A 21,296-nucleotide genomic window follows, 5' to 3' on the forward strand; every position below is an offset into this window, starting at 1 on the left:
AGTCTATGAGGGATCCGTGAAAACAGGTACCGCACGGGTGCAAATCGGCCATGAAAAATTTGGTCGTGTGAATAAAGCCTTAGGTATTCTGCTATACCTTGACATGATTAGTACTTGTTACCCTGCAGAATTATATTAGTAAAATGAGTGAACTTTGATATAGTTGCAATATCTTATCATTCAAAGTGATGTCAAGACTAAAGTACATAAGCCACACATGCAGAGCAAAGTTTATGGTCACTTCTTTGTCAGAAATGTGTTTGATCGTCTGCAGTTTTACAGATTTTAAACTGCAACTCTGTATGTGGCACTAGTTGTTTTGCTCATCCTTATCTAGTAACTCTTATGGTGCCCATACACATTAAATGAAAGTCAGCTGAACTTGCCGAAGTCGGTGGGACCAGACTATCTAATGTTTATGTGGGTCTCCCAACTCCACACCAACAGCAGATGCTGGGGGGAAAAAGGAATCTGGCATCTTGAATTTCATAATATGTAAGACTAAAAAAAAAAGACCTAAGTCCATCCAGTTCAGCCTATTATCCTGCAATGTTCATCCAGAGTAAGGAAATACCTCATCTTGGAGAAAAAAAAATGTTTCCCCGGCTCCAAATATTGGCATATACCCCTGGATCAACGACCCATTTTCAGAAATCTAGTAACCATAACTTTTAATATCACACTCAGAGGCGTAGCTAGGTTCTCCTGCACCCGAGGCAAAGTTTCAAGCTCGAGCATGAAACCATTTCTACATTTTAGAAGCGATATAGTTGTATAAGGGAGTTATCACAACAATAGATTAAAAGAAAAAAAATTAGAGGCGCCACGCACAGACCCCCCCCCTTGTAGATAGCGCAACGCACATACCCCCCCCCTTGTAGATAGCGCCACGCACAGACCCCCCCCCCTTGCAGATAGCGCCACGCACAGACCCCCCCTTGTAGATAGCGCAACGCACATACCCCCCCCCCTTGTAGATAGCGCAACGCACATACCCCCCCTTGTAGATAGCGCAACGCACATACCCCCCCCCCCTTGTAGATAGCGCCACGCACAGACCCCCCCTTGTAGATAGCGCCACGCACAGACCCCCCCTTGTAGATAGCGCCACGCACAGACCCCCCCTTGTAGATAGCGCCACGCACAGACCCCCCCTTGTAGATAGCGCCACGCACAGACCCCCCTTGTAGATAGCGCCACGCACAGACCCCCCCTTGTAGATAGCGCCACGCACAGAGCCCCCTTGTAGATAGCGCCACGCACAGACCCCCCCTTGTAGATAGCGCCACGCACAGACCCCCCCCTTGTAGATAGCGCCACGCACAGACCCCCCCTTGTAGATAGCGCCACGCACAGACCCCCCCTTGTAGATAGCGCCACGCACAGACCCCCCCTTGTAGATAGCGCCACGCACAGACCCCCCCTTGTAGATAGCGCCACGCACAGACCCCCCCTTGTAGATAGCGCCACGCACAGACCCCCCCTTGTAGATAGCGCCACGCACAGACCCCCCCTTGTAGATAGCGCCACGCACAGACCCCCCCTTGTAGATAGCGCCACGCACAGACCCCCCCCTTGTAGATAGCGCCACGCACAGACCCCCCCCTTGTAGATAGCGCCACCCACAGACCCCTCCTTGTAGATAGCGCCACGCACAGACCCCCCCTTGTAGATAGCGCCACGCACAGCCCCCCCCTTGTAGATAGCGCCACGCACAGCCCCCCCCTTGTAGATAGCGCCACGCACAGCCCCCCCCTTGTAGATAGCGCCACGCACAGACCCCCCCCTTGTAGATAGCGCCACGCACAGACCCCCCCCTTGTAGATAGCGCCACGCACAGACCCCCCCCTTGTAGATAGCGCCACGCACAGACCCCCCCCTTGTAGATAGCGCCACGCACAGACCCCCCCTTGTAGATAGCGCCACGCACAGACCCCCCCTTGTAGATAGCGCCACGCACAGACCCCCCCTTGTAGATAGCGCCACGCACAGACCCCCCCTTGTAGATAGCGCCACGCACAGACCCCCCCCTTGTAGATAGCGCCACGCACAGACCCCCCCCCTTGTAGATAGCGCCACGCACAGACCCCCCTTGTAGATAGCGCCACGCACAGACCCCCCCTTGTAGATAGCGCCACGCACAGACCCCCCCTTGTAGATAGCGCCACGCACAGACCCCCCCTTGCAGATAGCGCCACGCACAGACCCCCCCCTTGCAGATAGCGCCACGCACAGACCCCCCCCTTGCAGATAGCGCCACGCACAGACCCCCCCCTTGCAGATAGCGCCACGCACAGACCCCCCTTGCAGATAGCGCCACGCACAGACCCCCCCTTGCAGATAGCGCCACGCACAGACCCCCCCTTGCAGATAGCGCCACGCACAGACCCCCCCCCTTGCAGATAGCGCCACGCAAACCCATTTCATGAAGTTTCCAACGCACATTTCTTGTGCTGATGTCCCTTCCAGAGGCAATTTGGAACTCTTCAGCACTCGCTGCCTGTGCTCTGTGAGTTTGCCTGCTCTACAGCTTTGTTGCTGAGCTGTTACTCCTAGATGCTTCCGCTTCTCAATTAACCGGAGCAGATCTAGGAAATCAGACATTTCACCATCTGACTTGTGCCATCCTAGGACAATGTCATGTTTAAAGTCCCTAAGCTTTACTCCCCTGTGGGATAATTATTGCATAGGGACTGTAGGTTTTATGGAGGGCTGAAAATGTTTGATTAATAAAAGCATAATACAAATTGCACAGATTTGTATTGATGGTAATTTATTACCATTTGAAGAATTTCGAATGAAATTTGGTTTGACACAGAAATATTTTGTTATGTTCAGCATTGGTATGCCAGCCTGAAGACCAAAAATAAAGAAAAATTGGACTATAGGAAGGGTTAAAACTTATAATAAAATTTTTTTATTAAAGGAGTAATCTCAATGATTTACACTATGCTGCTCTCTAATCGGAACAAGGGTTGGACTATTAAATCACATGAAATATGGGATAATGATTAGGACTTTGCTCTGGAACAAGTTAACCACTTTATCATAAAAAGTATTACAGAGTTATGGAGACAGTTACACAATTTATGTTCACACAAAGATTATAGTATTCCGCCATCTTCCTGTTCAAAATTGGGAAAAGGGACGCAGCAGAATATGCAAAATGGAGACCTGAAGGTGCTCCAATATTGGAAGAATGTATTCTATATTAACCAAGTGATTAAGGTAAATGTAAAACCGACACAGGAGCTTTGTATTTGGTGTTTTCACCGTAACCTGAATGTAATAAAAATTTTGCCAATACTTTGAACTTTGATAGCAAGCTGACTGTCTTGTTCAGTCCCTAATTTGAGACCGTGGACTATTTTGACTTCCAAGACTTGAGTTTAGAACATGCGAGGTCCAGATTCCCTGGGAAATTCCAAATATTTAAAAAGATGTGGGAAATATGGTTGTGTTTTTAAGGATTTGTCAAGAAATATAATCTTTGGTAATGCTGAAATCCCTGTGCTGGATATTTTTGCTCAAAAACTTTTATAGATAATTATCATTTATTGTTGAAATTTGTATTTCTTTTTTTTTACCGGGAAGTAAAATTGGCATTGTGGTGTTTTTTGTTATCTTTTTTTTTAGATGTGGGAAAAAAATAATAATATCTATATTTTAAAAAAAAAATATACATATGTGAATGTTTTTTTGTTTTTTAACAGATTACTGTGCCAGTAAATTTGCAGCTGTTGGGTTTGCAGAATCTGTTGGGCTCGAAATGTTAGCTCTGGGAAAGACTGGGGTGAAGACCACAATTGTATGCCCATATTTTATAAACACCGGAATGTTTGATGGATGTACAAGCAAGTATGTATTATAGAAAAGTAATATTTCATCAAAAAATTGTATAAAGTATTTTATGATTTGCTATAGAAGAACTTTATCCCATGTGCAGTGTCACTGAAAATGTGGGCTACATTAGGCTCGTATCCTCGGTAACATGTTTCCTGCATCTCTATTTTATTTTTTTTGCTACAATGAAGCATCAACCAGGAGTAAAAGTTCTCACCACGGGCTACCGTAAAGCTATTTAAGCTTTTTGCTGTGGGGGGCACATTCTGCAATTTTCTTAGACATATGGTCTTCTTTAGCTAATCCTGACATTATATGTGGATAAATGATGACGCACCCTTTATCAAATATTCAACAAGGAAGCAACATATCACCATAAATATAAAAACACATCAATGACTGAGATGAATCAATAAGGCAAAAAACAACACTAAGGAAAATTTAAATTCATTCAAAAATCAACTGTTTGCATTTGCTATTACTTAAACTATAATGGTCAATTCCAACAAGCTCTAGACGAGACAGAGAGGATGGTTAAGGGTTCCTACGAAGAAGCAGGAAATCTATAAAATCCCAGTCCTCACCCATGAAGGGGTTGTCCACTTTAGAAAACCCATTTCTATATAACCTATTAGGAAATTCTGAGTTAATACAGGGGGTTCATCTGTTCGGGATCCTCATCTCTTGGTCAGAATGGACAGTGGTTTCAAAGAGCGTCTCTCACTCTGGAAGACCTGACCTGTCCTGCATTACACAGACAATCTATTGATATGAATGGGCACTGTGTAATGCCAGGTTTCCCCAAAAATTACAGATGATCACTGGGGGTCCCAGCAGGGGACACTTTGTGTTCAGCTTATTGTCAAGGAACTCGTCTAACAAACCTTGTCCAAAGCTGATAATCCCTTCTAAGGCTACATGCACACGAGCGTGACAGAGTTACGTGCGTAAAAACTTGCGTAAATCTGGTGCGTTGCATTATTTCATCTGTGCTTTGAGAGTGGCATGTGATTTTCACACACTCGCAAAGCACTTTTTTTTTAATTTCAATGGATTTGATGCGCAAATCACGCACAGCACACGGATGTGTATCAGTGCCCGGTGCGTGTTTTGCAAAATATGCCCCGTAAAAAGAAGTGCATGTCACTTCTTGAGCCGTTTTTCATTGACTCTATAGAGAAACGGCAGTAAAAACGCGAATTTGCTTAAACAGCTGAAAATCAGGAGCTCTTTTCCCTTGAAAACAGCTCTGTATTTTCAGACCTTTTTTAGTAAGCGTTGTGAACATACCTTAAGGCGCTTAGTACCTGTGTGATCCTTCACTTGACCAGGGTAGATTTTCAGTATCTGAAAGTAAACAATTTAAAGTTCCTATTCAATAACAAAACAGATCTTAGAAAAATTGTGAGGAATTAAACTATATTCGAAAACTGCAGAGCTTTCCATTCTATAAAGAATAAGCTTGTTTGCAGAAAAGTCTTCGGCTACATCTACATTGACACACAGTGGATTTGCTGCCGGATTTTTTTTGTTTGTTTTTTTTTGACTGGTAGCAAAGTGGATGTGATTTTAAATAAATGTCATCCACATTCTATGAAAATTTTCCATGCAGAAATTGACCTGTTGTGAGGGTTTTAAAATCTGCATGGATTTGTTGCAGATTTTCCTTATTGAATTTAATGGGGAAAGTCCGCAAGCAAACCCGATTGTTGTGGATTACCTGCAGATCTGTAAGTGCAGATAGTTCAAAATAAAAAAACGTCTTACTCCCCTCCCCTGGCGCTCCCATAGCAACGCTTCCCTGGTCCCCGCCGGTGTCTTCTGACCCGGCTTCCAGCAAGGTCTTATCGACACGTGACCACCTCTGTCAATCACAGGTGGCAGTGGTCACATGTGACGGTATGTCATCGCTGGAGAGTTATTGAGCTCCAGGATTTAGACACTTTCTTATGGCCTGTTCAGGTCAGCGTCGCATTGCATTTGGGGTTTTCGTTCATTTATTCCATCAGATGGACGGAAACCATAGCTTTCGTCTGCATTACATTGATTTCAATGGTAATTATTTTGTTTCGGTTGGTTTCCGCTCCGTAAAGCTTCCTTTTTTTTTTTTTTTTTTTTTTTTTTTTTTACAGAAACAATAGTGTAGTCGACTACATTATTGTTTCCGTTCATCTGCTCCTCTGATGGAATAGATGAACGAAAACCCCAAACGGAAGCCGACGCTGATGTGAACAGGCCCTTATTGAGAAATAGTCAGCATCTATGGCAACTATGTACAGTTAGCTTAACCCCTTTCCGACCAGCCCACGTAGATTAACGGGCTGCAGCGATTAAGCAATTTCTAACAGAGCGCACAGGCGTTCCTTGCAGCCCGGCATCCCTCAGTACTGGCTGCTACTAGCAGCCTTGGTACTGAGGGAAGACCTCAGGTGGGATTAGCCCGTTAAATGCGGCAGTCAATAGCGACCAGCGCATATGAGTTACAACGGCACCCCACGACGCGATTGCGGGGTGCCGATGGTTGCTATGGCAACCAGAGCCCTAACAAAGGCCTTCGGGTCTGCCATCTGCGTAAGGAGATTAGGTCCTGTTCGAGTGTGAAACTGACCGGTATAATACCCTGCAATACATAAGTACTGCAGGATAATATAACGATCCAACAGTTGGATCTAGAAGTCCCTAGAGGGACTAAAAAAATAAATTAAAAAAAAGTTTAAGAAAAATTTACAAAAATAGAAAGTAAAAGTTCCAAGTAATAAAATTAAAAATCGCCCTTATAAAGTCCTTTATTGTTAGAAAAAATAAAATTATCGCTGTGTCCGTAACGGCCTGAACTATAAAAGGTTTTATTTATTCTGCACGGTGAATGCTGTAAAAAAACAATACCAGAATCAGTTTTTTTTGTCACTTCAGCTCCCAAAAAATTGAATAAATAAGGATTAAAAAGTTGCATGTACCCAAAAATTGTACCAATAAAAACCAGCCCCCACACAGCTTTCTTGATGGAAAAATAAAAAAGTTATTTCTCCTAGGCCCCATTCACACGAACTAGCTTTTGCGGCCGCAATTCCCCCGAAAATCCACGGGAGAATTGCGGCCCCATTCATTCCTATGGGGCCATGCACACGATCGTGGTATCCACGGTCCGAGCGTGGCCCAGGAGCCCGGACCGCAGAAAGAACAGGCATGTCTTATTGGCCGCGGCCAAGTGCACAGCCCGCGATTTTCAGGTAACACCGCCCCCGGCCAACCCGAAAATCACGGCCGTGCACATGGCTACGGTCGTGTGCAGCAGGGCTTCGACTATGGCGGCACAAAAAATAAAATATTTTTTTTTAAAACTGATTTTTATCATGCAAACACTGTAAAACATAACAAACTATATACATAGGTTATCGCCGTAATCTCATCGACACACAGAATAAATTAAATATGTCCTTTATAATGCACGGTGAACGCCGTAAAAAAAAACAATAGAAGTTTTCACGGCCTAATTCCACTAAATTCAGCATAAAACCTGTGGGATCAAAATGCTCACTATACCACTAGATAAATTCTTTTAGGGCTGCAAATGCGACATGGCACCTGAAAACCAATCCAGCAAATCTTGAGCTCCAAAAGCCAGATGACGCTCCTTCCCTTCAGAGCCCTGCCGTGTATCCAAACAGCAGTTTACCACATGTGGTATGCCTGTAATCAGGAGAAATAGCTTTTCAAATGTTAGGGTGTTTTCTCTTCGTTGTCTTGTAAAAATTTATAACGTCTACGTTTTATTGGAAAAAATTTAGATTTTAATTTTCACGGTCTAATTCCACTAAGTTCAGCAAAAAACCTGTGGGGTTAAAATGCTCACTGTACCGCTAGATAAATTCCTTGAGTGGGGTAGTTTGCCAAAGTGTCTTTTTTGGGGGTGTTTCCACTATTTTGGCCCCACAAAACCTCTTCAAACCTGACATGGTGCCTAAAATATATCCTAATTAAAAGGAGGCCCCAAAATCCAATAGGTGCTCCTTTGCTTCTGAGACCGGTGCTTCAGTCCATTAGCACACTAGGGCCACATTTATAAACTTCAGAATCTGGACAATAAATATTGAGTTGCTTTTCTCTGGAAAAACCTTCAGTGTTACAGAAAAAAATTATTAAAATGGAAAAAAATATTTTTTTTTATACATGCCACCTCCACTTTTAGGGTTAAACTGTCTAAATGCTGCTTTGAAAACTTTGAGGGGTGCAGTTTTTAAATTTGGGTGACTTATGGGGGTTTGTAATATATAAGGACCTTTAAAGAGGCTCTCTCACCAGATTATAAGTGCCCCATCTCCTACATAATCTGATCGGCGCTGTAATGTAGATAACAGTGGTTTTTATTTTGAAAAACTATCATTTTTGACAGTTTTGAACAATTTTAGATTTATGCTAATTAGTTTCTTAATAGACAACTGGGCGTGTTTTTACTTTTTACCAATTGGGCGTTGTGGAGAGGAGTGTATGACGCTGACCAATCAGCGTCATACACTTCTCATTGTTCCAGCCCATTGTTACAGTGTGATTGTGCAGTGAAAGAATCTGGGCTGGAACAATGAGAAGTGTATGACGCTGATTGGTCACTGATTGGTCAGCCTCATACACTCCTCTGTACAACGCCCAGTTGATAAAAAGTAAAAACACCCAGTTGTCTATTAAGAAACTAATTAGCATAAATCTAAAATTGCTCATAACTTTGTCAAAAATGATAGTTTTTCAAAATAAAAACCACTGTTATCTACATTACAGCGCCGATCAGATTATGTAGGAGATAGGGCACTTATAATCTGGTGTCAGAGCCTCTTTAAAGCTGCTTCAGAAATGAACTGGTCCACCAAAAAATAGGTTTTGGAAATTTTCTGGAAAATGTGAGAAATTGCGGTTTAAAGATAATATGGTGACAGAGCCTAAGTGCTCTATATTGCACATGATATGATCGGCGCTGTAATGAGTTATGACCTATATTAGCTTTATGCTAATGACTTTCTCAATGGACAACTGGGCGTGTTTTACTATATGACCAAGTGGGCGTTGTGGAGAGAAGTGTATGACTCTGACCAATCAGCGTCATACACTTCTCCCCATTCATTTACACAGCACATAGTGCTCTTACTAGATCACTATGTGCAGCCACATACACACTGTTACTCAAGTGTCCTGACAGTGAACAGAGATCACTACCAACCAGGACGTGATGTCTATTCAGAATCCTGACACTTCAGTAACGTTTGTGTGAGATTTACATCAAGGCAAGCGTAATCTTGCGAGATTACGCTGTAAACTGTAATTTAAAACGAGATTACGCTTGCCTTGCTGTAAATCTCACACAAACATTAGCGAAGTGTCAGGATTGTGAATAGACATCACATCCTGGCTTGAGGTAATGTATGTTCACTGTCAGGACACTTGAGTAACGGTAATGTGTGTGTATGTGGCTGCACATAGTGATCTACCTAGAACACTATGTGCTGTGTAAATGAATGGGGAGAAGTGTATGACGCTGATTGGTCAGCGTCATGCACTTCTCTCCACAACGCCCACTTGGTCAAAAAGTAAAACACGCCCAGTTGTCCATTAAGAAAGTTATTAGCATAAAGATAAAATAGGTCATAACTCTGTCAAAAAATGATATTCTTTCTAAATCGAAAACACTGCTGTAATCTACATTACAGCGCTGATCACATCATGTACAATATAGGGAATTTATAATGTGGTGACAGAGCCTCTTTAAGTTCTTCTTGTAACGTCCTGGAATGAAAGGCTGTTCAAAAAACTATGCCAACAAAAAGTAAACATATGGCAAATGTTAATTAGTAATACCACACAATAGTTACTATCTGTTTTACAAGCAGATACGTTTACATTTAGAAAAATGCTAATTGTTGCAAATTTTCTCTAATTTTTGGTGTTTTCTCACAAATAAATACTTAATATATTGACCAAATTGTTCCACTAACATCAAGTACAATATGTCAGCCATCTCAGAATCGCTTTGATAGATAAAAGCATTCCAAAGTTATTACCACATAAAGTAAAACATGTCCGATTTGAAAAAATCTGCTGCGTCCAAAAGGCCTAAACATGCTGTGTCCTGAAGGGGTTAAAGAGAATTTGTTCCCTCTCCTGACATGTCTGTTTTAGTAAATATTTGTATTCCCATGTAATAACAGTTCCTCTCTTGTTCCACTTGGAAATTTATGAATAAATTGACAACTAAGTTTTACCAATCACCTTGTCAAAGGGGCGTGTCCCTACAGTCTCACTCGGTCAGCCCTGATTGTACATTTTTAGCTTTTGTAGGCACATACCACAACTAGTAACACCCAGTTAGAAACTTATGAATAAATTAACGAGTGTAATAACCGAGGAATGGCACAACGTAGAGTTCTAAGAAAATATGCTTCAAAATTTTTATATCCTGGGGAATGCAATTATTTACAAAAATAAACATGTCCGGAGAGGAGACTGGCCCTTTGTAATTAAATATATACTTCTGGCATAATTGTTTGATCAGTACAGGCCAAACCTCTAGAATCCTTTTACTGTGTGTTTTAAAAAGGAGTTGGGATGCCCTTTATGAGCACCAGGTTCTTGCAGCACCCATCAGCCCAATGAGCTTTATTGGAGAGCCATTCGGTCGGCATCTGGTGTCTATTAACCCCTTCCCGACATTTGTTGTAATTATATGTGATAGAAAGCATGTGCTTCCCACAAATTGTCGTATACTTATGACAAAATGGATGGCACCGTCTCAGAAGCGGAGTCCGTGCCATCATCCCTAAATGTCAGCTGTATCTTACAGCTGACACCCTGCTGTAATGGCGGGGACCGAAGTTAGCTTCGATCCTTGCCATTAACCCCTTAAATGCAGCGGTCAAAAGTGAGCACTTCATTTAATGTTTGCAGCTCATTGGCACCCCAGCAATGAAATTGAAAATGAAAAACCTGACAGTTGGACCTTCAAGTCCCCTAGTGTCGAGTGTTGCGGCCGCAATTCCCCAGAAAATCCACGGGAGAATTATGGCCCCATTCATTCCTATGGGGCCATGCACACGACCGTGGTTTTCACAGTCCGTGCATGGCCCAGGAGCCTGCACCGCAGAAAGAACCGGCAAGCCTTATTACGGCCGTGTTCTGCAAATAATGGCCGCGGGCGGCTCGCGGCTGACAATCCGCTGCCGCCCGACCCGAAAATCACGGGCGTGCACATGGCTACGGTCGTGTGCATGACGCTTAAAAAAAAGTTGTAAAAATATACGTTTCCAGTAATAAAATAAAACACTATCGCCCTTTTTCCCTTGAGTCCTTTATTATTGAAAAAAAAACTAAACCATACATATTTGGTATCGCCACGACCGTACCGACCTGAACTATAAAAATATTATTTATTCCACGCGGTGAATGGTGTAAAAAAAAAAAAACATTAAAAACAATGCCAAAATTTCTGGTTTTTGGTCACTCTGCCCTACAGAAATTGAAATAAAAAGTGATAAAGTCGCATATATCCAAAAATGGTACCTATGTAAACTATCGCTCGTCTCGCAAAAACAAGCACTCATACAGCTCAGTGGGCAAAAAAAACTTTAAAGTTGTGGTTCTCACAACATGGCGACAGAAAAAATACATTCTTTTTACAAAAATAAATTTAGTGTGCAAAAAGTTGTAATACAAAGTGCTAATAATTCGGTATCGCAGGAATTGTACATGAAACATATCTGCTGGAAGCAAGGGTGCCCGTATTCTACCAGGATAATACTTTGCACCTTTTGCATTTTGGGGAATTTTGCTGGGAGAGTGTAGACCAAAAGGGGGATAAGGAAGGACATTTATCAGTGTGACACTGGCCTGGGGAGAAAGATATTGCTTCACAGCGTAACAAATATCTATGGATTATTTTTTGTTTTTACCCCATTATTATAACACCTGACTATGCCTCTGATGTACTCTGCCCAGCTTATGTATACCCCCACATTATAAACTAAAATACCACTAAAACTCCAAACAAAACTACTACCATGCAAAATCCACGCTCAAAAGCCAAGTGGTGCTCCCTCCCTTCTGAGCCCTACAGTGTGCCCAAACAGCAGTTTACCACATATATGGCATCGCAATATCCAGAAGAACACTTTTAACATGCCCAGTGACATAAGCCGGGCATGACCTATTTGCCACCGAAATGGCATATCTGGCGGTAAAATTTTAATTTTTACTTTGCACCATCCGCAGCGCAATCGTTTATGGAAAAGATCTTGGGGTGGGATGAAAATACTCACTATACCCCTTAATAAATGCCTTGAGGGGTGTAGTTTGCAAAATTGCGTCACTTCTCAGTTTTTGTTTTTTTTTATCATTTCACATCAGAGCTTCTGCAATTGTGAACCAATACTGTGTAAGTCGCCAAATTAGGTCTCAACTTAGCATGGTACTCTTTCACCCCTGAGCCTGGTAGAGTGTACAAGAAAAAGATTAGGGCCCCATGTAGGGTGTTTCTGAAACCGGGTGAAACAGCATAATAAGAGAGCTGTCCTTTCATGGTGGCACAAGCTGGGCACCACATATTGGCATATCTATGGAAAAAATCAAATTTTCACTCCAACATCAAGTGCACGCTAATTTCTGCAAAACACCTGCGGGGTTAACATGCTCACTACACCCTTAGGTGAATACCTTGAGGGGTGTAGTTTCCAAAATGGGGTCACTTCTAGGGGGTTTCCACTGTTTTGGTCCCACAGGGACTTTGCAAATGCGACATAGTGACCAGAAACCAATCCAGCAAAATCTGCACTCTCCAAAAGCCAACTGGCGCTCCTTCTCTTCTGATCCTTGCCGTGTGCTCAAACAGCAGTTTATGACCACATATGGGGTATTTCCGTACTCCAGAGAAGTTGCTTTACAAATGTTGGGGTTCTTTTTTTCCTTTATTTGTTGAGGAAAATGAAAAATTTAGTTAAAGCTACATCTTATTGAAGAAAAAGGATTGTTTTTATTTTCACTGCCAATTCTAATAAATTCTATGAAAAACCTGTGGGGTCTAAATGCTCACTACGCCCCTAGATGAATTCATCAAGGGGTGTAGTTTCCTAAATTGAGTCACTTTTTGGGTGTTTTCTCTGTTTTGGTCTTTCAGGGGCTTTGCAAATGCGATATGGCCTCCGCAAACCATTTCTGCTCAATTTGATCTCCAAAAGCCAAATGGCGCTCTTTCCCTTCTAAGCCCTGCTGTGTGTCCAAACAGCCATTTATGACCACATGTGGGATATTGTTTTACATCTGAGAAATTGCTTTACAAATGTGGTGCTTTTTCTCCCTTAGGTTTTGTGGAAATTAGAAAAAAATAGCTAAACCTGCAATTTATTTGAAAGAATGTAGATTTTAATTTTCACGCCTACTTCCAATAATTTCTGCAATAAACCTGTGGGGTAGATATGCTCACTATACCCCTAGAGCATCTTCTTGAGTGGTGTAGTTTCCCAAATGGGGTCACTTTTGGGGATTTCCACTGTTTTGGCACCGCAAGAGCCCTTCAAACCTGACATGGTGCCTAAAATATATTCTAATAAAAAGGAGGCCCAATATCCACTAGATTTTCCTTTGCTTCTGAGTCCTGTGTTTCAGTCTATAAGCATACTAGGACCACATGTGGGATATTTCTAAAAAACTGCAGAATCTGGGAAAAAAATATTGATTTGCGTTTCTCTGGTAAAACTTTGTGTTACAAAAAAAAAATGGATTAAAAATGAATTTCTGCAAAACAAAATTTGTAAATTTCACCTCTACTTTGCTCTAATTCCTGTGAATCGTCTAAAGGGTTAAGAAACTTTCCAAATGCTGTTTTGAATACTTTTGAGGGGTGAAGTTTTTAAAATGGGGTGACTTATTGGGGGTTTCTAATATATATAAGGCCCTAAAAGCCACTTCACAACTGAACTGGCCCCTGAAAAAATAGCCTTTTTACATTTTCTTAAATGTGAGAAATTTCTGCTAAAGTTCTAAGCCTTGTAACATCCTAGAAAAATAAAAGGATGTTCAGAAAACGATGGCAACATATGGGGGATGTTAATTAGCAACAATTTTGTGTGGTATAACTGCCTATCTTACAAGCAGATATATTTAAATTTAGAAAAAATGCTAATTTTTGCAATTTTTCACTCAATTTTGGTGTTTTTTCACAATTAAATACTGAACGTATCGAGCAAATTTTGCCAGTAACAAAGTCCAATATGTCACGAGAAAACAATCTCCGAATCGCTTGGATAGGTGAAAGCATTCCGGAGTTATTACCACATAAAGTGAAATATGTCCGATTTGAAAAATGAGGCTCTGTCAGGAAGGTCAAAAGTGGCCAAAGCGGGAAGGGGTTAAAAGGAGACAATGGGAGCTGAAGAGTCATGGAACTCTTATTGGGCCTCATGTATGAAAATTGGGGCTGACAAGCACTGGCAGTGTTGCACATAGCAACCAATAAGATTTGAAGTAGATCTGTCACTAGTTTAGTAAGAATATAGGGTTAATAGATTAATAATCTAATAGGTGCTATGATGCTGATAACTAGAGTAATTTTCTTTTTCAAGAACTTTTATTTACGTTCTGTGCATTTTTTCTAAATATGCTAATTTAGCTATAATACCGGCCGCAGGTTGTTCAACACAGGGACTCGGTGCTTCTCCTGGAAGATGGACCCTGCATCGTTTTTTGCCGTGCCAGGACGACTCATCTACAGCTGCAGCTGTGACCGTCTTCCTGGAGGAGCGCTAAGTAAAATATTACACTGCCACAGAGAAAACGAAGAGTTAAAGAGTCTCTGTCACCAGATTCTCAAATCCCTATCGCCTATTGCATGTGATCGGCGCTGCAATGTAGATAACAGTAAAGTTTTTTGTTTTTTTTAAAACGTTCATTTTTGGCCAAGTTATGAGCTATTTTATATATATATATATATATATATATATATATATGCAAATGAGGTTTTAAATGGACAACTGGGCGTGTTTTTTTTCGTATGTACAACTGGGCGTGTATTGTGTTTTTAACTGGGCGTGTTTACTTGATTTAAGTAACTGGGCGTTGTGAATAGAAGTGTGCTGCATCATGCACTCCTCTCCATTCATTTACACAGCACATAGTGTTCTTACTAGAACGATGTGCAGCCACATACACAGACATTAACGTTAATCAAGTGTCCTGATAATGAATACACATGACCTCCAGCCTGGACGTCATGTGTATTCAGAATTCTGAATCTTTTCTGTGAGATTTCCAGCAAGGGAAACGAAATCTCGTTTACCTCGTAATCTCGCGAGATTACGCGTGGCTTTCTGGAATCTCACAGAAAAGATTCAGAAGTGTCAGGATTCTGAATACACATGACGTCCAGGCTTGAGGTCATGTATATTCATTATCAGGACACTTGATTAACGTTAATGTCTGTGTATGTGGCTGCACATCATGTTCTAGTAAGAACGTGATGCTGCTGTGTAAATGAATGGAGAGGAGTGCATGATGCTGATTGGTCACTGATTCATCAGCATCATACACTTCTATTCACAACGCCCAGTTAGTAAAACAAGTGTAAACGCCCAGTATAAAATAGCTCATAACTTGGCCAAAAATTAACGTTTTAAAAAAACAAAACGTTACGGTTATCTACATTGCAGCGCCGATCACATGCAATAGGAGATAGGGATTTGAGAATCTGGTGACAGAGCCTCTTTAAGCCTCATGCACACAGCCGTGCCCGTAATCACTGCCCAGGATTGCGGGCATGGCCGACTGCAGACAGCCACCCGAATTTCCGGACTCTGCGCCCATACAATATAGTCATATTCGCATATTAGAAAAATGCTCTTAACTTTGAAAATAATAAACGTTTTGAAACACAATTTACACTGTAGTTATCAGCAGCATAGTGCCTATTAGATTAGTTAGAAGATAGGGCATTAATCCCTTCCCGCACCTTGGCGTAAATGCACGTCCAGGTGAGCAGTAACTTTGCGCACCTGGGCATGCAGTTATGTCCGCGCTTTTACAGCTGACACCTGGGAATAACGGACAGAAACAGCGATCGCGCTGTTGCAGGAGCCTGTAAAAAGGACAATATACTGCAATACATTAGTATTGCAGTGTATTGTACCAGCTATCTACTGATTGCTGGTTCGAGTCCCCTAGATGGACTCATAAAATGTAATATTTAAAGTAAAAAAAAACAAAAACTTTTTTTTTCATTAAAGTAATGTAAAAAAATACACAAAATTGGTATCGCCGTGTCTGTAAATGTCCAAACTATTCCAATATGCCATTATTTAACTCTTACAGTGAAGGCCGTGAAAAATAAAGAATTTAAAACGGTCACTGTTTTTTGGTCACCTTGGCTCTACCAAAAAATGAAATAAAAAGTGCTCAAGAAGTTGTATGTACCAATAAAAGCTACAGCTAGTCCCACAAAAAAATAAGCCCTCACACCACTCTATTGACGGAAAAATAAAAAAAGTTATGGCTCTTGGAATGTGGGGAGGGAAAAACGAAAAGGATAAAGCAAAAAATGGATCAGTTCAGAAAGAGTTAATTAATTTATAATGAAAAAATATTTATGATGACATGTGGGGTATTGCTGTACTCGGAGAAATTGCTTTACAAATGTTGGGGTGCTTTTTCCTGCTTTATCCTTTGTGAAATTGAAAAAATTCAACATTTTAGTGGAAATAATGTTGATATTAATTTTCACGACCTAATTCTAATAAATTCTGCAAATGACCCGTGGGGTCTAAATGCTCACTATACTCCTAGATAGATTCCTTAAGTGGTGTAGTTTCCCAAATGGGGTCACTTTTTTTGTGTAGTTTCCACTGCTTTGGCCTCTCAAATTCGACATGGCACCTGAAAAACATTTCAGCTAAATTTGAGCTCCAAAATCCAAATAGCGCTCCTTCCCTTCTAAGCCCCGCTGTGGGTCCAAATAGCAGTTTTATTACCACATATGGCGTTTTACAAATGTTGTAGTTCTTTTTTCTCTTTATTCCTTGTAAAAATTAAAAATGTCAATTTTTTTTTCTGAAAAAAAGATTTTCACCTTTACATACTAATTCCAATGTATTTAGCAAAACAACTGTGGGGTCAAAATGCTAACTTTACCCCTAGAAAAATTCCTTGAGGGGTTTCCACTGTTTTGGTCTCTCGAGTGCATTGCAAACGCGACACGGTACTGAAAACTATTCCAGCAAAAATCAGAAATCCAAAATCCAAATGGTGCTCCTTCTCTTCTGAGCCCTGCTGTGGGTCCAAACAGCAGTTTATTACCACATATGGGGTATTGCTGTAATCGGGAGAAATTGCTTTACATATGTTGGGGTGTTTTGTTTTTTTTTCTCCATTATTCCTTGAAAAATGTAAACTTTCTAAGTTTTTTTTTTTTATTTTTTAAAAAGTGATTTTCATCTTCACATACTAATTAAAATAAATTTAGCAAAAAAAACTGTGGGTTCAAAATGCTAGCTATACCCCTAGATAAATTTCTTGAGTGGTGTAGTTTCCAAAATGGGGTCACTGTTGGGGTCTTTACTGTTTTGGCACCACAAGTGCCTAAAATATATTCTAAAAAAAAAAAAAAAAGGCCCCAAAATCAACTAGGTGCTCCTATTTTTGCTTAGGCCGGTGTTTCAGTCCATCAACACACTAAGGACACGTGTGGGATATTTCTAAAAACTGCAGTATCTGGGCAATATATATTGAGTTGCATTTCTTGGGTAAAACCTCCTGTGGTACAGGAAAAAATGTATTACAAATGAATTTTGGCAAAAAAAACCTGAAATTTGTACATTTCACCTACATTGCTTTAATTCCTGTGAAACGCCTAAAGGGTTAAAACGCTTTCTGAATGCTGTTTTGAATACTTTGAGGGGTGCAGTTTTAAAAATGGGGTGATTTTATGGGGACTTTCTAATATATAAGGCCCTCAAAGCCACTTCAGAACTGAACTGGTCCCTGAAAAAATAGCCTTTTGAAATTTTCTTAAATATGAGAAATTGCTGCTAAAGTTCTAAGCCTTGTAACGTCCTAGAAAAATAAAAGAATGTTCAAAAACAATGCAAATATAAAGTAGACATATGGGAAATGTAAACTAGTAACTATTTTGTGTGGTATTACTATCTGTTTTACAAGCAGATACATTTAAATCACTTGGATAGGTAAAAGCATTCCAAAGTTATTACCACATAAAGTAACACATTTCAGATTTGAAAAAAATCAGCTTCGTCCTGAAGTTCAAAACAGGCTCAGTCCTGAAGGGGTTAATAAACTAGTGACAGATCCTCTTTTAAGGTTTTATATTTTCAAATGTCTAATAAATTATCAGATTCGTTGCTGTGGCAACACCTACACTTGTCTGCACTAAATTTTTATTTTTACGCTTTGTATCCATTGATTAAATATAATCTTTACACTTGCGTCTGCTTTGTTGTCTTCTAGATGGCCTAGGTTCATGCCTATTCTAGAGCCAGAATATGCTAGCAAGAAGATTGTTGATGCCATCTTAAAGGAGCAAGTGTACTTGGTGATGCCTCGCGGTCTCTACCTCATATTTGCATTCAAAAAGTGAGTTTGCAGAATTTCTATATGCTGATAATAAGAGATCCAAGCTATATAATATAAAATGTAATATATATATTTATTTATTTTTGTTACGGGTGCAAGAAAATTTTAGTGATTTCTGCATTGATTGCTAATATGTGGTTGTACTGTTCATGTCTTTTATTAAGCACAGTGAGTAAACCTCCACAGTGCAGAGAGAAAAACTAAGTGAGCTTCTGTGTTAATGACGTGTCCAAGAGATAATTGGCAAAATGTGTTTCAAGTAAAGAGATGAGACCAAGTGTGGGTTTCACAGGTATGTTTGCATTAAATAAAGGCACACATAGCCTGGTTACTAACAAATCTGTTCTTCTAAAGGAACGATTGGTTAGTGTGAAACAAGCCCCGAGGCAAATGGCTTTCAGAAGATGTTATAGATATGCATCAAGATGAAAAGGCTGCAAAATAATTTCTAAAGACCTTGGGGTATGTCAAGGACACAATGACCAATGCTTAAAGGGAATGTGTTGCCAGAAAAACATTTTTTTTTTTTTTTTTTTTTTAATTAAACATTTAGTGTGTAGGTGATTAAACATTGTTCACATTTTTTTTATTTTTTTCACGAGTCAGGAAATATTATAAATTAATTCTAATTTATAATATTTCCCATTGCTGGTCACTAGATGGAGCTATTCCCAAAATTGCAGCATTGCAAAATTGGGTAAAAAGCCCTCGCTCTAGTGAGCTCTCAGCATCCCCCCCCCCCCTCCTTTATCCTGGCTAGTGCCGGGATAAACGAGGGGTTTGAACGGTCTAACCTCCTACACTGTGTGTCGCCATTTTTTGAGCTAACACACAGTGTAGTAGGTTTACATACAGTAGTAAACGTACACAAACACGAACATACATAGAAATCTCTTACCTGCTCCTGCCGCCGAGGCTCCCTCCGGCCCGTCCGCTCCGTCTGCTGCCGCTGGTCCAAGTGCACAAGTCCGGAAGCCGCGACCGGAAGTAGTAATCTTACTGTCCGGCCGCGACTTCCGGTCCACAGGAAAATGGCGCCGGACGGCGCGCATTTCAAATTGGACTGTGTGGGAGCGGCGCATGCGCAGTTCCCACACAGACGGCGTACATGTTAGTGGATGGAACGGGCCCCGTTCGCAGTCCCTATGGGACTGTGGCTGCCGTATTCCATGTCTGTATGTGTCGTTAATCGACACATACAGAAATGGGAAAAAAAATGGCAGCCCCCATAGGGAAGAAAAAGTGTAAAAATAAGAAAAAGTAAAACACAAACACACAAATAAATATAAACGTTTTTAATAAAGCACGAACATCTTTAACATATTAAAAAAAAAATTGTGATGACATTGTTCCTTTAAAGAGGTGAGAAAGAACCCAGGGGCAACAGCATAGACCTACTGAAGACTGCAAAAACTTCTGTACATGTGTCCACTATTAAAAACACGCTGAACAAGAATTATTTTTATGGAAGAACCCTGCGAAGGAAGGCAATGTTTAAAAAAATAAATAAATTGCGGCCTGTCATGTTTGCCCACAATGCTTCTGGGAAAGTATTCTATGAACAGATCAAACAAAAGTGGAACTTTTTTGCACAAATGCTGCACAATGCAATATTTTAAGGAAAAAGAACACTGTGCATCAAAACCTCATCACGACTCTGAAGCATGGTGGTGGAAGTATCATGTTTTCTTCCTCTGGGCCTGAACACCTTGCGATCATTGCGGGAACGATGAATTCAAAAGTACAGCAAAATATTTTATAGGAATATTGAAGGGCAGCAGTCCATGATCTCAAGAGACGTTGGGGGATGCAATAAGACTGACCCAAGCGACACAAGTAAATAAACTAAAGAATAGTTGAAACACAAGATCAGGCGTAACCCTCACAGTTGCAGGGGGTTGTGCCGCTTAGTATATTATTGCGGAGCAGAGAACTATTCTCTCCCTGTCCTACCACTAAGGGTACTTACTAAAAAAACGTCTCAAAATACGGAGCTGTTTTCAAGAAAAAACAACTCCTGATTTTCAGCCGTTTTTTTTTTAGCAACTCGTGTTTTTGGAGCGGTTTTCCTATAGTCAATAAAAACCTGCTCCAAGAACGGCTCAAGAAGTGACATGCACTTCTTTTTGGAACAGAACTGCGGTTTTCCTATTGAAAACAATGGGAAGATGTTTGGAGGCGTTCTGCTTCCGTTTTTTGTGCCGGTTTACAGCCAGAAAAATGGCTGAAAATAAGCCATGTGAACGTACCCTAACTCTGGTAAGCCACAGGCTGTTTTAAGCCTATGGCCTACTAGAGGGACATTTAGGGTTGATGACATCTCTGCATCACGCTGCCTGGCGGAAAATTTTATGGGAGCGGGATTAGGTGAGGTTTTTAAAATTGTAATTTTCATTGCTGCAAAATCTTGCACTATTATTGGTGAAAAGTCTATCTACTATATGTGGGTACATATCTACTATATGGGGGGCACTAAAAAGGACAAGTGTGGGGGGGCACAGCATGGAGAATTACTGTGCGGTGGCACTATTACTGTTAGGGGGCACTGTCAGTGTGTGAGGCACTAAAACAAGCACGATTACAGTAGGGGGCACTATTACTGAATAGGTTGGGAATATGCTGGAAAATCAAGCAGCCAGAGACGTCTGTTCAGTAAATTTAATAGAGGCAAGATGTGGCTGGAAAAAGTCGTGATTGGCAGATGAAGACTAAATGGGAAAGTGGACGACCGTGAATCTGAGAAAATGTCACCTGTGAGTCACTGGATGTAGCTGTACTGTAATCACTTATATCATCTGCAGATTGCCTGTGTAGGACTGGTGTGTATATACTACTATATGGTC

At 40.9% G+C, this 21,296-nt stretch overlaps 1 protein-coding gene across 1 annotated transcript in view; it reads left to right on the forward strand.

Moving 5' to 3' along the window:
- SDR16C5 (short chain dehydrogenase/reductase family 16C member 5) overlaps window positions 1-21,296 on the forward strand; it is a 49,080-nt gene that overhangs the window by 26,565 nt on the left and 1,219 nt on the right. Inside the window, exons 5-6 of the mRNA XM_075828318.1 lie at window positions 3,714-3,858; window positions 18,328-18,453. Of these exons, the coding sequence (XP_075684433.1) occupies window positions 3,714-3,858; window positions 18,328-18,453 (271 nt within the window). The remainder of the gene's footprint in view (window positions 1-3,713; window positions 3,859-18,327; window positions 18,454-21,296) is intronic.

The sequence above is a fragment of the Rhinoderma darwinii genome, chromosome 5 (genome assembly GCF_050947455.1).
Source record: "Rhinoderma darwinii isolate aRhiDar2 chromosome 5, aRhiDar2.hap1, whole genome shotgun sequence".
NCBI lineage: Eukaryota > Metazoa > Chordata > Amphibia > Anura > Rhinodermatidae > Rhinoderma > Rhinoderma darwinii.